The 23656-nt window shown below is 50.0% G+C and overlaps 10 protein-coding genes across 10 annotated transcripts; 6 read left to right on the top strand and 4 right to left on the bottom strand.

Annotated features, from left to right (window-relative positions):
• Positions 1–501: 501 nt before the first annotated feature.
• Positions 502–1740, top strand: A1O9_08859 (uncharacterized protein; the record flags this gene model as incomplete). The annotated part of the gene is made up of 1 exon (XM_013402341.1): positions 502–1740. The coding sequence occupies one exon, from the start codon at positions 502–504 to the stop codon at positions 1738–1740; it is 1239 nt and encodes a 412-aa protein (XP_013257795.1).
• A 1391-nt stretch (positions 1741–3131) lies between these two features.
• On the top strand, positions 3132–3779 carry A1O9_08858 (uncharacterized protein; the record flags this gene model as incomplete). Its single annotated transcript, XM_013402340.1, has 1 exon — positions 3132–3779. One exon carries the CDS (start codon positions 3132–3134, stop codon positions 3777–3779), a length of 648 nt encoding a protein of 215 aa, XP_013257794.1.
• Positions 3780–5472: 1693 nt separating this feature from the next.
• A1O9_08857 (uncharacterized protein) lies at positions 5473–6720 on the bottom strand (the record flags this gene model as incomplete). The annotated part of the gene is made up of 1 exon (XM_013402339.1): positions 5473–6720. One exon carries the CDS (start codon positions 6718–6720, stop codon positions 5473–5475), a length of 1248 nt encoding a protein of 415 aa, XP_013257793.1.
• Positions 6721–7879: 1159 nt separating this feature from the next.
• A1O9_08856 (uncharacterized protein) lies at positions 7880–9432 on the top strand (the record flags this gene model as incomplete). Its single annotated transcript, XM_013402338.1, has 3 exons — positions 7880–8715; positions 8770–8830; positions 8887–9432. 3 exons carry the CDS (start codon positions 7880–7882, stop codon positions 9430–9432), a joined length of 1443 nt encoding a protein of 480 aa, XP_013257792.1.
• Positions 9433–9888: 456 nt separating this feature from the next.
• On the bottom strand, positions 9889–11250 carry A1O9_08855 (agmatinase; the record flags this gene model as incomplete). Its single annotated transcript, XM_013402337.1, has 4 exons — positions 9889–9936; positions 10013–10627; positions 10693–10876; positions 10928–11250. 4 exons carry the CDS (start codon positions 11248–11250, stop codon positions 9889–9891), a joined length of 1170 nt encoding a protein of 389 aa, XP_013257791.1.
• A 629-nt stretch (positions 11251–11879) lies between these two features.
• Positions 11880–13514, top strand: A1O9_08854 (uncharacterized protein; the record flags this gene model as incomplete). The annotated part of the gene is made up of 2 exons (XM_013402336.1): positions 11880–12342; positions 12400–13514. 2 exons carry the CDS (start codon positions 11880–11882, stop codon positions 13512–13514), a joined length of 1578 nt encoding a protein of 525 aa, XP_013257790.1.
• Positions 13515–14438: 924 nt separating this feature from the next.
• Positions 14439–16641, bottom strand: A1O9_08853 (uncharacterized protein; the record flags this gene model as incomplete). The annotated part of the gene is made up of 2 exons (XM_013402335.1): positions 14439–15224; positions 15280–16641. 2 exons carry the CDS (start codon positions 16639–16641, stop codon positions 14439–14441), a joined length of 2148 nt encoding a protein of 715 aa, XP_013257789.1.
• Positions 16642–17733: 1092 nt separating this feature from the next.
• Positions 17734–20763, top strand: A1O9_08852 (uncharacterized protein; the record flags this gene model as incomplete). Its single annotated transcript, XM_013402334.1, has 1 exon — positions 17734–20763. The coding sequence occupies one exon, from the start codon at positions 17734–17736 to the stop codon at positions 20761–20763; it is 3030 nt and encodes a 1009-aa protein (XP_013257788.1).
• A 740-nt stretch (positions 20764–21503) lies between these two features.
• A1O9_08851 (uncharacterized protein) lies at positions 21504–22701 on the top strand (the record flags this gene model as incomplete). The annotated part of the gene is made up of 2 exons (XM_013402333.1): positions 21504–22016; positions 22078–22701. The coding sequence occupies 2 exons, from the start codon at positions 21504–21506 to the stop codon at positions 22699–22701; spliced, it is 1137 nt and encodes a 378-aa protein (XP_013257787.1).
• A 157-nt stretch (positions 22702–22858) lies between these two features.
• On the bottom strand, positions 22859–23509 carry A1O9_08850 (uncharacterized protein; the record flags this gene model as incomplete). Its single annotated transcript, XM_013402332.1, has 1 exon — positions 22859–23509. The coding sequence occupies one exon, from the start codon at positions 23507–23509 to the stop codon at positions 22859–22861; it is 651 nt and encodes a 216-aa protein (XP_013257786.1).
• Between the last annotated feature and the right edge of the window lie 147 nt (positions 23510–23656).

Genomic DNA, 23656 nt, shown 5'->3' with positions numbered 1-23656 from the left:
TAGCACTCCGTACACCTTTTTGCTATTGAGTCCACCCAGTTCTAGGCGGAAAAAGTGGCATTCGTAAAGGAGCCTCTCAACTTGGGCTTTGCATAGATTCTGTGCCTTGGCCAGGCTTTACGTGACTGACTGTTCTCGATACTCCTTATAACTACTGGAGTCATACCTGATGTTGTTGTGTTAGTGCCTCGGTTCACCTTTTGGAGAATGCTTCTCGTGTACATAATAAATAACTCGGCATTTGACATTCGAAAGTCCGATGGCTCCCAGACTCAGGCATCTTCTGCATTTCTCCAACTTTCTCCTCCTGCAACTGAGTGGTTGAGCATCATGATACGCATGTAACCCCGGGCACGTTACAATGCTTCATATCCGTAAATATATGTGGGCCAGAGCCTTCATATCTTGAAGGTATATGATATCCATTCCTAGTCACTTTTATCCCCCTTCTGTACATTGCACGTGCACTCATTCGACCTTGTAACGTCCGAAAATCGGAACATGTCATCTCGACAAGTTGACACCCCCCGGCCGGAGGAAGAGACACCTTCAAACCAGGTAGGCAAAAGCCTGTGCGATGCAGTGATGAGCCAGAATCTGAGCAAGCTTGCAAAATCAAATCACACCCTCTCCCGCTTCATCACAGAAGATGTATGGGGCAAGCTCGCAACGAACTCTCTGATCGGAGACAGGGAGTGGTGCCTCGTGGCCATCATGGCATCTATGTCCGTTGGCAGCGATGCTGCCGACCAACTAGCAACGTACATCGCGATGGCCCTTCGTCATGGAGTGACCGAGGTAGAGATACAAGACCTTGTCGCTCAGGCAGGGGTATTCTATAGCCTTCCTAAAACCATTGCTGCCCAGCAACGTGTGGACGAGATACTGCTCGCGCTTGACCATCTCCCACGGCTGCCACGAAATTATCTAGAGAGACAACTATGGCTCGGCGATCATCACACGATGATCTGTGACTCGAACCCGACCGACAACACGTCTGTTCCCATAATTCTAGTCCACGCATTGGGTCTCGACCGAAGAATGTGGCACCAGGTCTTTTTACAGATATCATACAGTAGCCCTTCTGTGCGATTGATATCGTACGATCTCCGCGGACATGGACACGCACGTTCAGCTCCACAGGTCACCTCGCTCGACCACCTCGCTGACGATCTCGCGACTCTCCTCTCCGCCCTGAATATCACCACAGCAGACATATATGGCCAGTCCTACGGTGGCGCAGTAGTTCAGTATTTCGGGCTTCGCTATGCCAGCATCCCACGCTCCCTTGGTCTCGTCACCACCGCTGCAGAAGGGCAGGCCAGCTGGGTCGAGCGCGCGACTCGCGCTGAAACGGCGGGGTCAGTGTCACCTCTTCTCCCCGAGACGATCATCCGCTGGTTCACGCCACAGGCGATTGCACGGAACGAATGGGGCGTGCGCTACGCCCGTGCCTGCGTCGAACGCATCTCGGTTCAAAACTGGGCAAGTGCATGGCGAGCAATGAGCGGACTCGACACGCTGTCTCGGCTGAGGGAGATCCAGGTGCCTATCCACATCATCTGCGGCAAGCAAGATGCGAGCACGGGGCCGAAGTGGATGACCAAGCTGAGGGATGCTTGTGGACTGGGTCGTGCTACCTATGCAGAACTCGATCCTGGTGTGCATATGATGGCCCTGGAGCAAGGGATAGCACTCGCTGAAGAGATTTTACGCTTCAGAGAAGGTCTTGGAGATTAGAACAGAACTCTGCTGCTCTCTCTCCGTCTCTCCTCCCTTTTTCTCCTCCCTTTTTCTCCTCTCTTCTGCGGCTTTTACATTCTTGGTGAAGTATGCTGTTTGCAACAATTTCTTGTGCACATTGGCTCTGATACTATCCTCCCAATATTTCAGGCCTGTAGGGAAGAGCAGACCATTCCAAGCCCAGCGGTGGGTGCCCATTTCTCCAATTCCACTAGAGCACCGTGAACATTACAGGCATATATTACATCGCTCTCGGTGTTTCCACTGGTACGCTCTGGTTTTAGGGTCTCAAGCAAATCCGGAGCTCCGTCATCCTTGCTCAGGAGACCTGGCACGCTCATCAGGAGACAAATTCACGTGGCAAGGACAAACGAAGTCCAATGAGGCTCAGGTCGTGGAATCAGTGTTCCTATTGCAAGCAATTCCATGTCCCAGGACCCTCTGGACCTGATGAACACCACGATGTTCGTGTGCCCGTCGCCGCACATCAAGCACGTCCCTTTTTCTCGTTCCAATTCTCGGCCTGGCCCATTTCTCTTGTCTCCATTGTGGCAACGCACAGTTGATTTGAGAAAGCAGATTTCCCGAAAGCACGACCATCATGATCCCTGAGGAATAGCCCAAGTACCCATGATTGGATTTTCCCTGGGCAAATGCATTCGAACAATTTACAAGCATCGACTGGTTTTCCGCATTCGGCATCAGGCCCCTCTCTCCGATCGTGGAAAGAAAACTTGAGAACCCGTAGGCGACCCATCGGAATGAAAATGCGGGTCAATGACCTTCTCTAGGTATCAAACTCTTGAATTTACGCTTTCCAGCTTGGCCAAGTGAGCCAGTGGACAACTAACTACCTCACAAGTGTCAATCTATGTGTCGGACTTCACCGCAGACTGGACTTAAGATACACTGAATTGGCTCACCAAAGGCCAACCTCGAGGTACGTAAATGTATGTGGGCACCGGTGTGAAGCCTAGATTTTAGAAAATAGAACGAACCTTTTGTCTCATTTCTCTGGCACTGGCTTTAGAAGCTCCAGCGTTCGCTGGTCAACCGCGTTGATATGGTCGTCACCGGCCCACGAAGTAGTAGCAGTGCGCCAGGTACGGAGTACTCCATGGCCGCAGACCTGTTTATGACTCAAGGCATGGGTCTCTTCAGTGACAAGAAGGAGCCGATAACGAATGAACGTGGAAAACTTTGCGAAGCATTCCTTATTGGGGGACTATAGATTCTGAACAGATTCATCTTCGCACAATACCCCTACAAAGATTATCTTGATATAAACTCATCAACTCTCTAGCGCATCCACACTCCTCACTCCAGACAGCGCTTTCTCCCGGTTAAAATAGAGCCTCAATTCAGGCCAAGCAAGTGAAACAAGAGGAATGGCACTGCCACCAAGCACCACCGTTCCGCTCAACACAGTGCGAACGTGGACGCGGGATGGGTTCCTGATATCGACCGACACCTCACTGATCCCCATCGCAGCACTTACCGAAGCGTTCAATTCGGAACAGATGTACTGGGCGAAGGGGCTTTCAGAGCATGCAATGCGTGAGATGCTGTCCCACTCGCTCTGCTTTGGCCTGTACTCGCCCACGCCTGCGCCTCCGTGCTCCCAAGAGCCGACCGATGCTGGACCAACGAAAGGCGCCGACTCAGTGGCGGATACACCGCACGAGATTGCGGAGTATGTCCGCGCTGATGGCCAACCTGGTAGAACATCATCCACAGCCTCGCCGTCACCATCAACCAATCTCATCGGCTTCGCGCGCTGTATCACCGACCACGTGACGCTCGTGTACCTGACCGACGTATTCGTCGCTTCGGAATGGCAAGGCCAGGGTCTGGGCAAGTGGCTGGTGAGCTGTGTGCAGGAGGTGGTGGCCGACATGCCGGATCTGCGCCGTAGCTTGCTCCTCAGCAGCGCTGCCGGGGCAGCGAAGCGCTTCTACGGCCAATTAATGGGTATGGATGAGTTGGGTGGTAGCGCGGTCTGCTTGAGTGCGAAGGGGCCCGGTTGTACTTTTTAGTGAGTGTGTGCACCTGGTGTTGGTGCTGGCTGAGTGAGTGAGTGAGGAATGAGAGTAAAGAGCTAGGGAGCTGTGTGGTACATGTTTGCGACCAGCTAGTGCAAGGTTTTAGGTACATATATCGTGAAATGAATGTATACTACCTAGGTAGAACGTCTATCGTTTCCGAATTTGTGGACGTCCTGGGAGTGCCAAACGTGAGGAAATGATCCGTGCCTTCTTTGCTTGAAGTCGTAATGAGGTCCTAAATTACCTGTGTTCGCCATCCGTGAACCCGCCCTGGAGCCAATACTGAGGCATTTTGAAAGGCCGCCACTCGATAACGCAAACCAGGTGCACTCGCTGTGCGTCGTTTAATGTCCTCGTGAGGATTCCGTCAGGGACCTCGGGATCTCTCTGATTATTCTCTTGCTGGAAATTCTGAAACTCCGTGGCACTGTTGAGGCTCTTCCTGATTACTTCAAGGGACAGAACCTTTTTGATATCAGAAACGGACATATACGGCTATGTCTTGACATTTCGCTTTTGCATCTGTCGATCCACTTCCTGGTGCAACATTCGGCGATAGGTTTTCGTGGGCATGGGTATCTCACAGATTTTCAAATAATCGCAATACATTTCCTCAGAAGCTCGCTCATGCGCAAAAGGTGATCATGAACAAAGCCGCGAACACTCTTAACGATCTTTTGCCGCGTCAGATATGAATTGTCAAATTCGATGAACTGCAAAGAATCTTTCAAACTTATTCCTCGTTCGATCCGCCGAGATATGATTCGGAAAATTCCCTGCTACGGATAAATCGTGTATCCCTCGGACTTTTGGAAGTCCTTTATATTCGGTGTAGATTGCCGTTGATCATGGCTAAGAATACAATACAGGCTTTTTCAGTGCGTACCTTTCTACAAAGGAACAGCTCAGTTCGACTATTGTACACAGCTAGTATCCACTTCATGGCTCGAGCTCTTTGTGACGCTGGATTCTAAGGCACACCAAGAAGGCTGTTACGTGCATTCTTTGTTGACAGGTCGGCTAGCTGAGACAGGCTCTATATGAGGATTACGGCTGACCCTCGCATTTCCTACGCCTCTTAAACTTTGCAGAAACGTACATAAAATGGCATTGCTTCACTTCTGAGAGTTGAGACGCTTCGTACCTGGCGAAAGGCGTAGCGAGACATCTTCGCAAGCGTCAACTCTTAGCCACAATGAGTTTCCGAAGGAGACGCGAATTGGAGCGTGTCTAATACAACTTACAGACGGGCTGAGGCTCTGAAATGCAGGAAGATTGAGCTCAGAGTCTTGGGTGAAGAGAAGTCTTGTGGTTCCACGCCAATCCCTCGCTTCCGAAGGGCTGGAATGAGAGCGTGTCGAGTTAACAGTTAAAACGTTGGAACCGAGACTTCCCAGCGGATCTTTGCCTATTATATTAGTGATGCTTGAGTTTACGAGCCTCTTTGTGTGAGGTAGCAGATTCAAAGCTAGAATAAAAAGGTGTACTAGTTAATGTTCAAAGTCCCGACCTAAGCTAAGTATGGAACTTATTAGTAGATTAAGAGCTCTCTTTTCCCCTCCCACTCCATCTTTAACAATATATAGAAAGTCAATACTTTTGATTAAACTTTTGAATAGAATAAATAAAGAGGAAGAGCAATGGCTAAAAGGCTTACAACCTCCCACCGAGACCGTACAATGATTTAGTATGGTAGGATGTCATGGTCAACCGCTGCCCAAGCTAGATCAGATGCATCGCAGAGATAAGCGCCTTCCTGTTCGTCATGCTGACTATGCAACTCTGACAGGGTGGACCTGGACAACTTTTCATCTTGGTACTTCCACCAGCGTTGCAGGACGGTCTGGCAAGACCTGACATTTCCCATTCCATAGTTCATCCACAAGGCTTTCAGCAAGCCTCGGACCATGTCTCTGTCTGATTGATTTGTGCACAGAGTACCGGCCACAAATAGCGGAGGTAACGCGGCTACCCCAGGACAAGGGCCGCTTTGATATGTAATTGCAGTAAGACAAGCCAGAATTGATTGTCTGCTGTCCTTGATTACTTGCAGAGGAACCGATAAAGACCCACGTCGAGAAACTTGCAGAAGCGCCATATGGTGATAGGCTTCGTCTAGCAAGTAAAGTTCATGGCTGGTGACCCAAGGAAGACCTCCGTTATTCTGCGACTCCGGCAACTTCCTTTGTGCCATTAACGCTCTGATCCGATCGAACAGCAAGTGCGATTTATGCTCCAGAGGTGAAGTGCAGTCAAAATGTGGCGGTCCCGGAGGTGAGTCGCAGGCGAACTCAGGGTCAGGGAAGTCCTGCGTTCGCTCCAAGTTGTTGATCTCTTGGAAAATTGGGAACAGGTTCGTAGAATAACCCGCAAGGTCATCAATATGAGCATCACACTGACCAGTAGCCGCTTCTAATATGTGTCCGTCGTAGCTTTGGGCACCGCAAGCCAGAGCGATCGCTTGTAAAGCTTGGAACTTCCTTCTGAGAAAGGCTGATGTTGACGATTGACTGCAGCCGCTGGAAGTGCTGTGTTGCGAAGATAGTGTGGCAGCACCGTAGAGGTGCGACCTCCATGACGAGACGGCCGAAGTAGGCGATATTACTTCAGCCATGCACAGTATTAAGGTTGTGGCAAGAATTTGATCGTTGTCAGTCGGACTGAATTGAGTCAAGGCCGATCTCAACTGCTTCAGACTTCTCCCCTTCATCAGCTCAAATTGACAATCTCCCTCGGCCAGTCCGGAAGATTGTCGGTGGGCAGCAGCCAAGGCAAGAACGGCCGATAACAAATGGGGCACTCGCAAGGACATGGGGACAATGGTGGAGCAGATGTCATCTTGTATGCCTTTGTGGCAGGATATGGATATGGTCATCCCGTGGACGAAGTAGTCCAAAAGGGGTTGGAACTCTTTCTGCACCATCGGCACCATCACTGACGAACGAGGATCGGAAGAGCTTTGAACAGAGAAGGCGGACCCCCCACTGCTCCTCTGTGCAGTAGTATGCAATGTTTCAACATTGAGAATGTCGAGTTCAGGCCCCCCTTGTACGGATTCTTCCACAGTGATTGGCGTTACGTCAGAGTTGTGAGAAGGCCCTCGCTCAGGAGTTGGGTCGTCGCTCAGCCTTCTAGGCGAATAAGTATAAATGAAGTCTTTCTTAGTAAACAGCTGGTCTTTGCAGAGTAAGTCAGCCAGTACTAAGTCCGCAATGTGAGAGACATACGATCAGAAGCTGTGATGCTTATGGCTCTTGCTTCCAAATCCAGACACTTGCCAAATCGTGATTTCTTGAACTGCCGTCCGCCCCAGGAGAGTTGCCGAGAGTAGACGCAGGGCCGGTCTACACTCAGGCAGTAGCCGCAAGTTGGTTTGGCCTCATTGCATTTCCAGTGGCGCCGACGGCATTCGTCGCAACCCGCACGCGACCGACTTTGCCGCAAAGGTGTACGGGGCCGAAAATCGTCCATAATATACAGAGAAGCGATTGCGAGATGTGGGCAGAGTCGATGAACGATCCGCAACAAAATAGCCTACGACAGTCTTGGCGATGGAGTGGCTATCGCTGAAAGCCGCTTGACCTTCAGCCTAGCCGATGTCTAATACCTATGCACTGGACTGAAATATTGCGGTGCCATCAACAGCACGTTTGACTCGGTGTATAATCATATGGTCCTTCCGGCACAGGAAATGCAAGATCGTGGTTTCGGGTAGAGGTATGAAAGTCAATATTAATGTTGGAATACCAGGGTGAAAGCTGGGAGCGGAAGGAGATAGGATATGCTTTCCCCTTTGGGATTAGTGGGTCTAATGCGGTTCGAACTATGGGGCTCCACCAGAGCACGATGCTCCTAGACATCGACATGTAGGTAGAATCACATCTCCCAGAGAGTGATTCATAGTGTCCGGGATGAATTTTCAATTCATTACCGAGGGCCACTGTCCTGGGTGTGGCCTCAGCTCAGCACTGGTGCCCTAATAAAAGCAAGATGGACATGTCTCTACTGAAGCGGACCTCTTCCTCAGTACTCTCACTGTGGCAATTACAGACTCATTCAATACTCCGTGAATATCACCATCACCGGTCACAATGCCCGACAATACGGTCAACGAACGCTCATCCCTACTTCCAGGGGCTTCTCGCGCCACGAAGGACGAAGACGTTTCCTTTCATCATTGGCAAGACTTTGTTGGCCTCACGAGGCAAACCGTTCCCATCTGTCTCTCTTTTGCGTTGCAAAATGCAGTGCAAGCAATCAGCGTTCTAACTGCCGGGCGGCTGGGATCCTTTGAGCTGGAAGTTACCTCCTTTGGTTTTATGTTTTTCTCCTGCACTGGCACCATGGTCGCCATCGGTGGTGCAACAGCGTTGGATACATTGTGCGCTCAGGCCTTCAGCTCCCACGCCTTGACTGAAAATCCAAAAGTCCTGGGCTTGCTCTTACAGCAATGCCTGCTCGCGCTGCTCGGAATTTTTGGCTTTCTGATTGCGCCCATCTGGATAGTTTCGGGGCATTTATTCACTTCCTTGGGCCAAGAGCAAGACTTTGCGCTTGCTACAGGGAAATTCATGTTATTCATGCTTCCCTCTGGGCTGTTGCAAGTCGTGGCTGAATGCCTGAAGAAGTTCTTGCAAGTGCAGGGCGAAAGCAATGTTGTCGGATTGTGTACATTGGCAGCCAGCACGGTTGGCGTGATAATCAACTTTGTTCTGGTTCGGCTGACGAGGTTGAGATTGTGGGGTGTTCCTTGTGCCTTTTGCGTCTACCAACTCCTCACTGTTGTCGCCCTGCTTTGCGTCCTTATTTGTAAGCCTGAAATTGAAAAGAGCTGTCGCTGGTCAATGGTCGGCATTTTCGCGGGCTTACCACGATTGTTGTTCTACGCTGTCACTGGAATTATGACGATTGCGACTGAGTGGTGGAGGTGAGTCTGCTACACTTGATGCTTCCAGCTTGAAACTGATCCGCTGTGCTATAGTTTCGAGATACTTGCAATGATGGCGGCACGGCTGGACCCAAGCTCCATTGGCGCTCAGAGTGTAAGCGGATGATCACCTTTCAGTCCATCATGCGACTGTGCTGACCACACTTATAGATACTAATGTCTTCCGATCTGCTCTTCACAACAGTGTCTCTCGGCATGAGCGTAGCTGTCAGCCATCGCATTGGGGGCTTACTTGGTGCAGGCAAGGGTCTGCAAGCCAGAAAAGCCATCGCAACACCATATCTGCTATCTTTGATTGTTGGAGCGATTGAGTTTCTCGGAATCCTGCTTGCAAGAAACCAATATGGCCGAATCTTCACAAATGACCAAGCAGTAATTGAAATGACCGCGAGGGTGCTTCCGCTGATGGCAGGATTTCAGATCTTGGATCTTTCGAACGGAGGCGCTGGCGGAATTCTGCGAGGTGCTGGAAAGAATCACTTGTCAGGCGCATGCAACTTCCTTGCTTACTACGGGGTAGGCCTAAGTTCCGCATGGTTTCTATGTTTTCGCAAGCAGTACGGAGTTTTTGGCTTGTGGGCTGGCATAATCACTGGCAGCGGTGCACTTCTAGTCCTACAGTCTTGTTGTATTTTGAGCATCTCGTGGAGAAAGTTGGCCAGAGATGTATCTAGGTCGCATGCCACATGCAATTAGAGCAGCAAGGCCATAAATTTACATTCGTTCATGGATGACTATAGAATTTACCTCTACATGAACCTGGAAACAGATCTAGGAATCGTCCACGGCTACAGTACAGTCGAATGGCCATGTTGTGGCAGTCAACAGTATATGGCAATGCCATCCACGGAATCTCGAGCCATACTTCACCCTTTCTGCTTAAACTCTCTATTGAATGCCCTGAATCCCGACAAACTCACATTTGTTGCATATGCAGGACCATTCCTAGTAAGTTTCCGCGGACCTGGACACAAGTCTTAAAAGAAAGAAATAGGGTGAAAAGGATACATTCATTTCGAGAAAGTCTCATTCGCTAGGGCTGTCTCTTGGCCAACACTGGAACTTCTTATCCTATACTGCTTTGCTCTGGAAACTGAGACAGGGATCCTTCCTTGGGATGAAGGAAGAAAGAGAACTGGGATACGCTATCGCTCATCCACACCCAATAACACCAACGACCAGCGGACCTAGAGGCTGATTCTATTTCTGACTAGCCTAGTTATAAGCTATGCTTAGGTTAGCGTCCGTCTGAACTCCTGTACTTCGCGCGACATACCTCTATCGTGAACTCTGCAGCAGCTATGCCTGTGATTTCTGCCTGGTCCAGAGCGGGAAGGACTTCCACAATATCCACCCCGACAATATTCAAACCTTCCAGACCATCGATGATGATTTGAATGATTTCTCTCGGAGTCCATCCTCCAGAAGCTGGGCCAGCGGTACCGGGCACAAAGGCAGGGTCGAGACTGTCAACATCTAGGGATACATAGATCGGTTGGTCGCGGGGAACAATTGAACGGATTTTGTCGATTACTCCCCATACACCATCCCTCTTCAACATGTCTGACGCGGGAATTGTTGTGAATCCCACTTCCTGATCGAGTTCCATGTCTTTCTCTGAGTCCAAGGAGCTTCGGATCCCAGCATGGACGTTCTTGGTGGTCAACAGGCCTTCCATGCCAGCCCAATAGTAAGGTGTGCCGTCAGCATACTCAGCTTGTTTGCTACCAGCTTTGGATCCTGCGAATACTTTGGGGGACCAAGTATCGATATGTGCGTCTATATGGATGGCAGAAATCTTTCCATAGACAGTGTTCAAGGCTCGCAAAATTGGCAATGAGATGCTGTGATCACCACCAAGCGCAACAATTTGCGGATGAACTCGACCGGTCTGAAAATGACTCGTCAGTTGGTTCAACTTGCATTTCTACCTGGTGACCAGAGAACTTGATGGACCTTTGATGATCGCAATCCCTTCTCTGTAGACTTGACCTCTCTCCACAGAAGCCGCTTGTACCACTCTTCCATCTGAGCAAAAGCTAGACCATTGTCAAAAGGCGAGATTGGGAGGTCACCACAGTCGACCACAGATACATTCTGCTCATAGGGGTTGATCGACTGACGATAGTTGTAGTGTCCACTGCCAAGAATCAGCTAATGTGTGACTTTGCGGCTTGGGAACAGAACACACGCAAGGGAAGCTGCTCGAGAACCCTGGCGGACAGCGTTTGGCCCAAAGCGTGTGCCGGTTCTGTACGATGTCGCGGTATCAAACGGGAATCCCAAGATCAAGATATCGTCTACAGTTCCGTTCTCCGTCAAGCATTGCATCGAGGGAAGTTGTGCGAAAGTCGTTATGCCCGAGAACGCAAAGCTTGCGGAAGGTTCAAGGTCATATTCGTCCTTGAGCTTGTCGATTTCTATACTGGTTTGTTGACCATCACTGGTAGGGAGGACAAAAGCAGAGGAGGCGACGGCCAATACTGCGAGGCTGCTCAGACTAAGGAAATGCATCTTGAAGTAAAGATGATCTCTATAGGTGAAATAACTGGTTTGCTTCTTTTCCGATGCAAGATGGCACACCTTCTTGAATTTGTACTCCGACCGTGATAAGGAGAAACGGTTTGAAACTTCACCAACTGGAAGCCTCGTCCTATCATTCCTCCTTGCGCCACTCACTTCGTAAGTCGGCTAGCCTAGGCTATGCATACCTCTTTTGCAAAGAATGTGTATGGTACCCATGGCGTCAAAGTTCTTTGGGCAAGATATACTGAATGGCTGATAGGGTCTAAGCTGTTATCACCTCCACAACGCAGACTAGTATATTCCTTCCCCTTTAGGCCTAGTTTCGTTCAGAGTCAAGTGGAGTTTCTGGGAATCTCATTACGAACTTGTCTCTGCGCTCTCTCCTACACCAGTGTCTGGTGTATCTCATTTGCTTTGCTGATGCCTCTTACTGGATGTGTGCTCTGGCTTCGTGCTGCAGCTGCCCCCATCAGACTTGTAGTACCATGTGCAGCAGAAATTGACGCAGGCTCTATAAAGAGTCGACTCGTCTTGTACCGGGCAGCAGGTCTCTCACGATTCCTCTATAGATTTTCAGCCTGAAAAGACACCTAACCGAGCTGCACGGCTATTGGATGATGTCCGTTTCCAAATCAGCGCCACATGATCTCGAAGCTTCGCTGAAGCAAATGAGCAACCCCAGCATATCTCCAGGGGACATTGCGGACGATGACAGCAAAAGACTGCCGGAGACAGGCCATGTGCAGGAACTGGCCAGAAATTTCAGCTTGCTGTCTTTGGCCGGAACCGGCATTCTGGTAGGCAATGTCTGGCCTGCTTTAGGTGGTTCCATCTTGGTTGCAATCTACAATGGTGGGCCACCCGGGGTTCTCTACGAATTTATAGCTGCCTCTTGCTTCTATTTCATGATAGCTGCCTCCTTGGCTGAGCTAGCTTCGGCGATGCCGTCGTCCGCAGGACCTTACCTCTGGGCGTCTGTCACGCCAGGCAAGAAGTACGGACGAGCCGTAGGGTTTTTCGCCGGGTGGTGGAACATCTTTGCTTGGATTTTCGCGGCTGCCTCAATGAGTGCTATCTGTGGTCAGCACTATCCCCGTTCACAGACTCAGAAGAATGATTGTTAACTTTACTGCATAGCGAACGTGATCGTGCAGATGTACGCCTTCTCGCATCCATCGTTGCGAGTCACAAGCTGGCACGTTTTCATCACTTACCTGCTCATCACCTGGAGTTGCTGTGGAGCAGTTTGTCTCTTCAACAAATACATGCCTATGCTGAATAAAATCGGCATCTTAGTGACTGTTGCTGGAGTATTCATCACAATTTTAGTGTGTGCAATTATGCCTTCTCACGGTGAAAGGCCTGGGCATGCCAGCAGTGAGACCGTCTGGGCAAGTTGGACCGCCGACATAGGATACCCAAACGGATTTGTTTTCGTCGCAGGTATGCTTAACGGGTCTTATGCAATGGGAACACCAGATTCAACCAGTCACTTGGCTGAAGAGATCCCAGAGCCATCGAAGAATGTTCCAAAGGCGATCGCCATGCAATATGTGATTGGGTTTGCGTCAGGTCTGGCGTATTTGATTGCGATCTTGTACGCCATAAACGATTACGACGCCCTCTTCACATCTGCTTTCCCAATCGCCGAGATATATCACCAAGCAACAGCCAACACTTCGGGCACCATCGGGCTACTGACGTTGCTCCTGCTTCCCACAGTTATCTGCGTTGTTACGCTCTACATAACGTGCGGACGCACACTATGGGCACTCTCGCGCGACGGCGCAACACCATTCCCAGGCTTTCTGGGTCACGTCAATTCGAAGCTTGGCCTTCCAGCGAACGCAACCTTGAGTTGTTGCGCACTGGTGACAATGATGGGCTGTATCTACGTCGGTAGCATCACCGCTTTCAATGCATTCGTGGGCAGCTATGTGCTGATGTCTACATCCTCGTACATCGCCTCACTTTTACCATTCTTATTACACGGAAGGCGAGGTGTGGAATTCGGTTATTTCCAACTACCGCGTAGTCTTGGTTTCATTTTCAACTCTCTGGCCTGTGCGTTTATGTTGGTCTGGTTCGTCATTTACTGCTTCCCGTACAGCCTACCCACAAACGCGCAGAGTATGAATTACTCTAGTCTCATTTGGGGAGGCTTGACGATTTTGGTTGGCTTGTGGTGGGTTTTACACGCCAGAACTCGGTACCTAGGCATTGTGTTGGCGCCAAGACACGAACTAGCGTAAACTAATACTAGTCAAACGTAACCCGCTAGTAACTAGATATTACTAGTAGGTAATAGTTACTATCGGTATATACTAATAGCATTAAGATATTTGTTAAAGTATGTAGAAAAAGGCCTTACACAGATTATTCAATTCTTAGTAAGTATCTATATAAACTTAGTAGTCACTATCATGATGGCAAACTAAGAGATAGATCTCAATTTTCGATTATCCTAAATTGACTCTAAAGTGGCCTACTGTGCCAGTGGTCCCTAGTGTGCCCTCATATCCAACATTGGTATTCAAGGCCAGTTAATGCTCAAGTCGATGCGGCCTTCACTCACCATTCTCTAGGATCAAACCGTAAGTAGCAGTTAGGTTTTTCGTGTGTCAGGCAATAGGTCCGTAAGCCCTTGAGGATCGCTCAAAAAGACTAGAATCTCGTACGAAGTACGAGGTATTCTCGGACCTATTAGTTATATGCTTGCTAGGAAGCCGCCCAGGGTATTCCTAATATCGTGCTCGCGTAATAGTGGTAGGTAAAGGTCAGGAGGCTTAGGAGCAGTTCACTGTAGATTTGAATGGTGGCACTAGAAGAGAAGGCTCTCTTGCAAAGGGTCGTCTAAACAGGTGAACAATCGAGAGGATGTCTAGTCTTCCATTCTTTCAAAGGTAGAGAAGGCCTCCTATTGATTCCACAGTCTTATTCTGCATCCGTAGAACTCAATCACCAGGTTCAAAACCACATCCACAAGGACAACCCGTCTGGACCTAGTGGCACATATCTCGACCTGCATGGCCCAGGGCCCAGTCCATCAATCTGCTCCACCAGCCGCAAACTCATAATCCAAAGGCCAACGCGGTTGCTATGCTCGTTTAAGCAAGCGATGAATAGACGCCGTAGAGTTGATAGCCAAGTCTGGGTAAAAAGATGCGGGCGGAGAATCATTTCGGATACAGCAGTCCCTTCTCCTTGTCTATCTTCGCTACACTCCTGACTCGAGCGACGAAAGCCTTTCTCTGGTTTCTGGGATGAGCCACGAGCTTCATCAATTCCTTGATAGTGATGCCCTCAGAGGGAATCGCACTCCTAATTTCCTCTTCACTAGGCAGCTCTTGTGGTGATAACGGCGGCGGAGGTGTCCCGGCGCGTGAAGACGGTTGTGGGGTACTTGTGCCACCTGCTCTAGGGGGTGGGGATGCTGACATCTTCAGTTTGAGTCGTTGATGGGCACGACTAGCGTCCGACATGGCACCCCCATCGCGATCAGAGAGAACGTTATCGGTGTCACTACCTGCATTTGAGCCTGCTACTCGTCGTCGGACCTTGTTGATCGCTGCAGATGAAGGATCTAGATTCTGTGGCGCTGAACCGGGTGGAGGAACATTCGCAGGGGACATTGGTCTTGATGGGCCTGGTGTAGGTTGCGTACTTGACAGGTGCTTCGACTTGTGTTTTTTCTTCCGTACTGAAGCGTCGGTTCCGGAAGCATCAGAAAGATTCGGAGAACCAGGCCGTTTGAGGGAACGGCTCGATGATGATTTCTTTATTCCACCAGCGGTTTCGCGATCACTAAGACCACCAGCGGCTGACAGCTTCTCTTTGCGATTGCTAGGGGTATTGGTCCCAGATGAGGAGATACCTGCGGCGGCTTTGGCGGCCTCCTCCTCACGTTTGATGTTCGCAACACGTTCGCGTTCAAGGCGCTCGCGTTCTTCTTCAGAGTCAGTCTAGAATGAAGTTAGTTCCATATCCCGAAGAACGACTGGAAAAGCTTGAACCTACCGAGCTCACGTCTTCAGAATCGCTACCATGATTGTAGTTTCGTTCTCTCCTTTCCAATGCTTTCCTCAGCTCACGGAAGTTCTTCTTCTTAGCTTCCGCTTCGCGCTTCTCTCGTTCCTCTGCCTCGTCATACTCCTTCAAATCTTTGAAATCTAGAAAGTTTGCTGTCAATTGATCTTCTTTGATCTTCTTCTCAGCCAGCTTCTCATCTTCATCTTTGTCAACGAACAAGGCGCCTTCCTCGTCGTCGGCAAAATCATCTTCGAAATCAAGGTCTGCCTCCTCGCCTCCTCGTCCTGCTATACCTCCCGCTTGTGCACCTGAGAAAAGACCTCTGCTCTGCTTGGCAGTAAGCTCTCTCGCCGCTTCAGCGACACGAGCTTCTCTTTGGCGAACCAGCCATTCGGGGTCACTACCTCTTTTCTTCATGGCAGCTTCCACCTCTTCGATCGTCATTTGCAGTCCTAGTTCACGGCGCGGTTTGAATTGGTAATATTTCTCAACAGGGACCATACGGAATTTGCCGGTAGAGCCATCAGGAGTTGGTTCATAGATCAAGGCAGCATGTGTATTCATTGAGCCAATTTGATGATGCCCAACAAGGCAGTGCTTATTGTCAAAATCTTCCAAATGCCATGGTAGCTTCTCCTCGTAATTGGTTTGAATGCGACGCTTCTCTGCTGTCGAGAACTCTGCCCGGAATACTTGTTGAGTCTTCCTTTTGAAGTTGTACATCTTCTTGCCAGCATTTTGAGACGGCGCTATCTGTGCCAGATTTGCTTCCCGCTCTTTTTGTCGAACCTCCTTCCTTCGCGTCAGTTCTTCTCGCTCTGTGGCATTGAGACCATCTTTGGGTTCTAACTCGGGCTCATCCTTTTGCTGGGGACCGGGGGGTGGTGCTCTAGGATCGCGTCTGTGTAGGCGAGCAGGTTTTGGGAATTCAGACTCGTTCCGAATATCTAAAGCCTTGTCGCCCGCTAGCTGTAAGAGATGAAAGCGAAGATTGTTTAGAAGATCTCGCTTGGTGGTGACAAGCTTATAATCTTTGAAAGGAATGCCTTCGGCCGTAAGGCGAGGGTCGCTGAAGCCACTGACTCGTTCATTTTCCGCAACTGCAGATCGGGAAGGCGAAGGATCCGGTACATTGCTAGGAGTCAAAGGGCGCAGAGCTTGAGACTTGGGAGGGAGATGACCATTGACCGGAGGGGTCAAGTGTCCATTTTGTTGAGGTCTTCCCAGCGGAACAGGCTTTCTAGGACCCTTGAAGAACGGATCAGATTGTGCTTTCTTTCGCTTGATAACAGGAGTTGCGCCTGGAGGTCTGTTGGCAGGTCCGCCTGGAGGGACAGGACCTGGGTTCATGTTGGGCAGAAGGACATATGCATGGGAAAAAAAGACACCAGTATCTCAGGTATGAGCGTAGACAGTTGGTTCAAAGGTGGTGTAGGTGGTCTGGGACGAAGTTAAATATGACAATGAAGCGTTGGAATGTAGAGGGCGCGTGGGGAGGTCTCGTTCAAACAACTTTGTATCTCTCTTCCGCCTGGAGATCAGGTCGAGGGCCTGTACGGAGTACGGAGTAGTACTTGCAAGTCAAACTGCGGAGACCAGTCATTGTGCCAAGCCGGAACGGAATATCGCCCGCTCCGCTAAGGGTTCACATGCTCGGTGAAGCTTCCTGATTGAGTCATTTCCATCCTCATCCCATCCAGTCCTTGTAACGAGTCTTTCACGACAACTACTCTTCCTTCCACCTTCACTTGCGATAGACTTTTCCTTGCTTACCTCTCTCTTCTTTTCAAACCCCCTCGTAATCCTCACCTGGATGGTCTCTTCTTCACTTTTCTTGCCTTTCCCTGTGTAAAGTGGGCATGTCTCATGACTACCGAGGTCTCTCCACGGACGTTGAACCCTGCCGGCTTTCCATCAAGTCAGCCAACCCACGACAACATGGAATCGTCTGACCCCCCTTCCGGGTTCACAACGCATGCCATGAATCAAATACAGGATATCTCCCAGCGACAAATTCAGCGTGGGAGAGGCCGTGGGAGAGGCCGTCAATCTAGGCATCAACCAGCTCAACCCCAGCAGCCTCTTGATTGGTCCAACCAAACAGAACACTTCCCTCCACTTGGTACACCAAAGCCGCTTCAAGGGCCTCAAGTCCCGGTTGTAGTTTCTCAAGGCCCTCGTGTAGGTGCTCACTTTCAAACCCATCCTCCACCACCTTTTCTATTTAATCATCACGAGGATGCTCCCCAGTCCTACCAACCTCTCCACAACACCTCACCCCGAGAATTTCAAGAACGAGCACGAGGCAACTACGGGCTCCAGGGTCCACACTTATCTTCGTATACTCACCAACCTCGAAGCTCAACCGGATATTCTCCCCACTTATCTTCCAACAGACAATTACCCCACCCTAACAACCAGCTGTTCAACCTCAACACAGACATGGCCTACGGTTCATTCCAGCGCCAGCAGCAGTCTAGACTGAAAATTCTCAAGAAGCAGTCGGATTACCTGATGAAGGTCGGTCAAATCGCTTACGAGACTCACAGCCTTCGAAAAGAAGAAGTCGCCGCGAAGGAAGCTTTTCGCCAAGAACTGGAAAACATTGCCCAAGCCGCTCTTTCTGCCATCTACCCTGCTCTAGATGTAAGCCAAGTTAAATTAAAGTGCTTTGGCAGCCTTTCAAATGGCTTCGGTCTTGCCGGTAGCGACATGGATTTGCTTCTAGCACTGCCTGATCATCCGCATGGTTGCTCGACTCACAACTTGACATCTTTCTCTGAGCAACAGCATCAAGCTTTCGAAGTCGATCAAGATCCGGAAGAGCAAGGGTTCAAAGTTGAGGCCCGCCGCATCTTAGAAAAGGCATTCCTTGACTGTGGATATGGGGCAAGACTGCTTACCAACACCCGTGTTCCCATCTTGCGAGTTTGTTCGAGCCCTGGCGCTGAGCTGCTCAGTAACTTGCGAGAGAATCGTGGCGCATGGGAAAAGACTTTTTCCCAAAGTGTGACCGAGAGAGGAGTATCCAGCCCTGAGGAATCAGGCACGGTACGCAAAAACGATGTTACAGCAGACATGGGTTTGATTGAAAATAAACTCACAGAGCTCAATCTAATGGATTCGGTCAACCCTACGAGAACGACACGTGACAATACTAAATTGGAGTTCATCGGAGATGTGGGTATCCCATGTGACATCAATTTCACCAACTTCGTTGCTGTTCACAATTCTATACTCTTGCGACTTTACCATGACTTTGACTCCCGTGTCGCGGATCTGGGCTTCTTTGTTAAGGTCTGGGCGAAGGCTAAGGACATCAATACTCCCTATCGAGGCACTTTGTCAAGCTATGGCTATATTCTAATGGTTCTGCACTATTTAATGAACGTTGCAAAACCTGCAGTGATTCCCAATCTTCAGGCTCTCGCGAAAGTTGAGGATAGCTGGTACCCAGACAGGCCAATCGAGCTGTATAAAGGATATGATATTCGCTTCCTTCGAGGCCGGAAAGAAATTGAAGAAGCGCGTGCGACGATGACCAAAAATACTCAATCCACTGGTGAACTTCTCCGTGGCTTCTTCCAATATTATGCAGTACGGGATGGGTTTCATTGGACACGTGACGTGATATCCATCAGAGAGAGGACCGGTCGTGTGACAAAGGCACAAAAGGGATGGACCGAAGCGAAGTGGTCACAGCAGGAGAAGCGCCAAGTTCGCCTCCGCTACCTTCTTGCCATTGAGGATCCATTCGAGGTCGAACACAATGTTGGACGAACAGTTGGCCACAATGGTCTGGTAGCGATTCGCGATGAATTCCGTAAAGCAAATGCAATTCTGGAAAAGCTTGGAACAGATGCCGAAGTGCCTCTTGAAGAATTTCTGGCGCCAGCTGCCAATCGTGGAGACACGCTGAGGAAAGACCAAGAGTATCATCGACAAAAGCAGTTGCAACTGAAACAAGAACTCGAGGCCAAGGAGAAAGGATTGATGAGTAATGTCAGTGATGAAAATCCTGATGTGAACGTAGATGGTATGTCAGGAATTCCTCACCAGGTACAATCCCAGGGCGCTGGCTGCAATCCGATGCACCGCCATCGAGGATCGGACCCAAAGCTGACAGGGAGCATACACCAGGGAGTGGAGAAGAAGCAACGACAACCATGGCGTCAAAGGAGAGTCAAAATTGACAGCGACAGTGAGGATGATGACTCAAAGGATTCGAATACCACCCGAACCGAAAGTAGCCTCCCGGACAGCGATACCTTGCTATTGGACGAGAACAATACCCGAAGCGGAGTTCACTTTGCACCAGGTCAAGTCAGCATCTTGAACGGTTTCGATGAATTCGGAAATATTACACCATGGGATCAGAGCACACAGGATGGACGTTGGCTGCAATGGAGAGACTGCAAAATTCTCCAAGGAAAAATCCTAGACTTTCGCGAACCGTCACTACGAGAGCTTGATGAGCAGTGTCCTTATGACCCACGACGAGTCCACTTACCGAGTCAAACCTATAGACAAAGAAAGGAAAGAGAAAAGAGCGTGCGACCGCCATGGCCTTTACCGGACCCAAAATCCAAAGCAAGCACTGGAAGTATTGGTGATGCCTCTCAGGATGGCTGGCTGAAGACCTCCCGATTGCGTAAGGCAAAATCTGGACCGAGAACGCGGGTAGCCATAGAGGTGGAAGAATCGAAGCAAAGCCCAGGCACTGGATCAATTACCGCAGTGCAAACCTCAAGAGAGGCTACACCACAACCAAAAGAACCGGATTTGTTGGTCAGTCCCAACTTTGACTTTGTTCGAGCACAGCGATTAGCATTCTTTGCGAAGCCAGAATCACCTGCCGCCAGTGTGCACAAGAGCAATGCAAGCTTCTTTCTGCGTGGCGAACCTGCCGACCCCGACAATAATACGTGTCAGCACAAAACCTCAGATGATGGTCCCGCCGTTGTCGTCATGGGTCTAATGCAGCGTTCAAGTCCTATTGAACATACAATGGTATCGACCGAAGCGGACTGCGCTCCAGTTAGCGGTGAAAAATCCCCATCTCAACAAACGCCTTTCAATGCAGCTCCAAGTGGTAGTGTTACCAGTGCGTCATCTCCTTCACACGCACCTTTGGCTGTACCCGCGACACTTTTCTCAGGAGTGAACAGAGATAGTCGACCATGGGATGAAGATCCCAACATTATGCCTATCCCACAAGAGCTTGGATTTGAGTTTGACACACGTCAACTCCAGGATCTTAACGCGATTGCACGTGGAGGAAACGGCTGTGCTCGTGATGGGGCAGGGTTCAGTGTGGAACAGGATTATGACTGGGGTGGAGGAGGTATGATGGGTTACAAGTCCAGCACCAGTGCTCAACAAGTCCCTGAGAGTGATCCTGCTAGCCCATACCAGGGAGGTAAAGGGGACGATGAAGGGCTTCTGGCCGAATTACCTGGAGCATTGGAATGAGACGCAGGACAAGTGGCAGAGACATGGGATGGAGACGAATATACTGTACTAATTAAAAAGGGTATGAAGTCAAAGAGAAATCACGGCTGGGCTTGTGGGTTGCATTTCTAGCTGGGCATCTCGATGCAAACAGCCGGGAAGTCGTCATCATAAATAGCAGCTTCAAGAATGGCGTCCCAGATATCTTTGGATGTGCTACGTGCCCAGAGACGGCAGACTAGTCAATCAATACCTTGGTAATCCACAATTGCAGAACAACGAGCCTCCATATCACCTGATTTATATGCCTGATTCAACTTTACCGTATCGAGTAATTATTCAACCTGTACGAGTAGGCGATTGTTTCATCCTCTTGTCACCAGAGGCTGTGAGGATGATTGGCTGCAGAAGCGCGTAAATCTTGTCGGACCTTTTCCCCTGAACCTCGACCACCTCCTGACAACCTGAAACACCTCAGGCTCCAGCTTCGCAACAGCCCCAGATACACCGTTTTCAGCAACCGTTTTCTTTTTGGATTCCTCTCTGATCACTCCATATAATCGTAATTCTTTGTTAGGCAGGTCCTAAACACACTCAGATCACCAAAGAAAACACAACTACCTCGGTGAACAACCGGGACCTGATACTGAATACGTTCAGCTGGCTGAAGATAAGTGAGAAAGAACATTAGCATATTTGTCACAAATTGTTGTCAGTTGAGAGCTTCATTGTTGATCCTTTGAATCCGACAAGACGCGGTAATGGTATCCCGTCCATCAACATCGAAACTGCCGCCCTCGGCGTCAGCGACCTCGGGGCGGGCAAAACCATGGTACCGCTACGTCAACCTTGACCTGCTGGTCCGGATCTTGGTCAATTCGGTCTTCCACCCATACATCATCTTCATCTTCTACTTGACCCAGGCGGCTCTACACGTGCACCGAGAGCCGCTCGCATATTACACGCTCTGCTACGCGGCATTCCTTGGCGTCGTGGAGGTCGGAGCGAATATCAACCACCGCCTCACGTACGGAAAGCATCGGAAGGTCGAGTGGGAGAAGGAAGTCGTGGTCATCACCGGCGGGGGTAGTGGTCTTGGTCGCGTCCTGGCTGAGATGATCGTCCGGAAAGGCGGTAAAGTTGCGATCCTGGATGTCAAGGCGCCTGACGAGGAGGCCGAGGATGCCATGGAGAGGTGGGATCTGGTCTGGGAGAAGTGTGATGTTTCCAAGGAGAGTGATGTTAAGAAGGCTGTGGATAAGATTGTCGACGATGTGAGTTCTTTTGTCTTGGATCTATCAAACCCCAGGGCCCAGGGGCTAACCCCATCTCTAGCTCGGTGCACCATCTGTGCTCATCAACAATGCAGCATCCGGGATTACTGGTCTACCACTAGTCTCTCCAGCCACGAGTGCAATGACACTGTCTCCTGGGCAGGCAGCAAGGACGCTAAACACCAACACCATTTCACATTTTAACACACTGTCTGTCCTTCTCCCGCACCTGACAAAATCCCCGCAAGGAGGACACGTTGTCACCATATCCTCGATCCTGTCGCATCTAGCACCAGCTTCTCTTGCGGATTATACGAGCTCGAAATCCGCCATTTCATCACTGCATCAGACCCTGCAGCATGAACTTCGCTGTCACCCAGATCGGTCGACTTTCGCCAGGGTAAAGACGCTGCTCGTCGAAACCGGTCAGATCAAAACGGAACTTTTTGCAGACAAGACGACCCTTCCACCCTATGCGGAATTCTTTGGGCCGGTTCTCGAAGCTAAAGATATTGCGAAAGAAATCGTCAAGACCATCGAGAGAGGGGATGGTGGTGTTATTCGCATGCCTTTTTATGCTAAATGCATGCCGTTTTATTCGATTTTGCCTGGAACAATGCAGGCTTTGGTGAGATCGTTCAGCGGCATTGACAAGGCGATCAGCTCGGGGAGAAAGGCTTCATAAGGATGAGAGGCGCTCCAAAACCGTCGAGATGGATAGTTTCTGGTACCAGTCAAAGGCTCAATACTTTGTTGATATCCCATGGTTGGAATCATAGCCGTTCGGCATTGTCGCTGCCATAGAGATCATTGTAGAATAGCAAAAAAGCACCCGTTCAGGTTCAATCGTCATCATGAATCGTAATGCCAGCCTCTTTGACCACATCAGCAACACCAAAATCACTTCCATGATCGTCATCTCGACTTCCCCTTCTCGGAACCTGCAAGTTGGGCTTCCTTTTCACACCCTCCGCGCCTTTCGTATCATGTCCGTTGGCCTCGTCTCCATTCACGGCGGGAGACTTTCCATGAACTCCATTACCGTTCTGCTTCCCGTCCTTTCCCTTGTTATTCTTCTTCTTGTTCCGCTTCTCACGCTTCTTGCGAGTGCGCTCCTCGTCCCTTTCCTTGCGTTCTCGCTCTTCCCTCGCCCATTTCTCATCGTCCTCGCCCTTCTTCGCCTCCTCGTCCATCAACCTTAATCGTTCATATTCTCGCCGCCGGCTCGCCTTGTAAACGTGGAATTCTCCGCTACCCGCACCCGCGGATGAGCCCTGTACATTCGCGACGATCTCAGGTGGTGCGGGCAAGCTAGATTTGCGGGCGGTTGATGGCGGCGGGAGGTTCAACTGCCTGTTGGGATCGAGGAACAGATTCTCGATTTCGTTGGCTTGGGAGGCTAAAGCAGTGTCTGCGCCACGAGCGCGTTTGATGGGTCGATGAGATCGTGGATCAGCTGAGGTGGGTATGGAATCTGGTATTGGTTCAGACATGGTTGGTCCGTGAGTTCGAGTGAAACTTGTGCAAGATGTGCTAAGAATACAGGCTGCGCAAGCGCGCGTAAAGATGCAGTTGCGGCAATGTTGTCAATCATTCGACGTTCCTTCCTTGTAGGATGCGCTGTAGGCAGAATTACTTGT

The sequence above is a fragment of the Exophiala aquamarina genome, assembly GCF_000709125.1.
Source record: "Exophiala aquamarina CBS 119918 chromosome Unknown aczIA-supercont1.8, whole genome shotgun sequence".
In the NCBI taxonomy this organism is placed as follows: Eukaryota; Fungi; Ascomycota; class Eurotiomycetes; order Chaetothyriales; family Herpotrichiellaceae; genus Exophiala; species Exophiala aquamarina.
The sequence above is the reverse complement of the archived record's forward strand: the minus strand, read 5'-3'. Positions and strand labels throughout refer to the sequence as shown.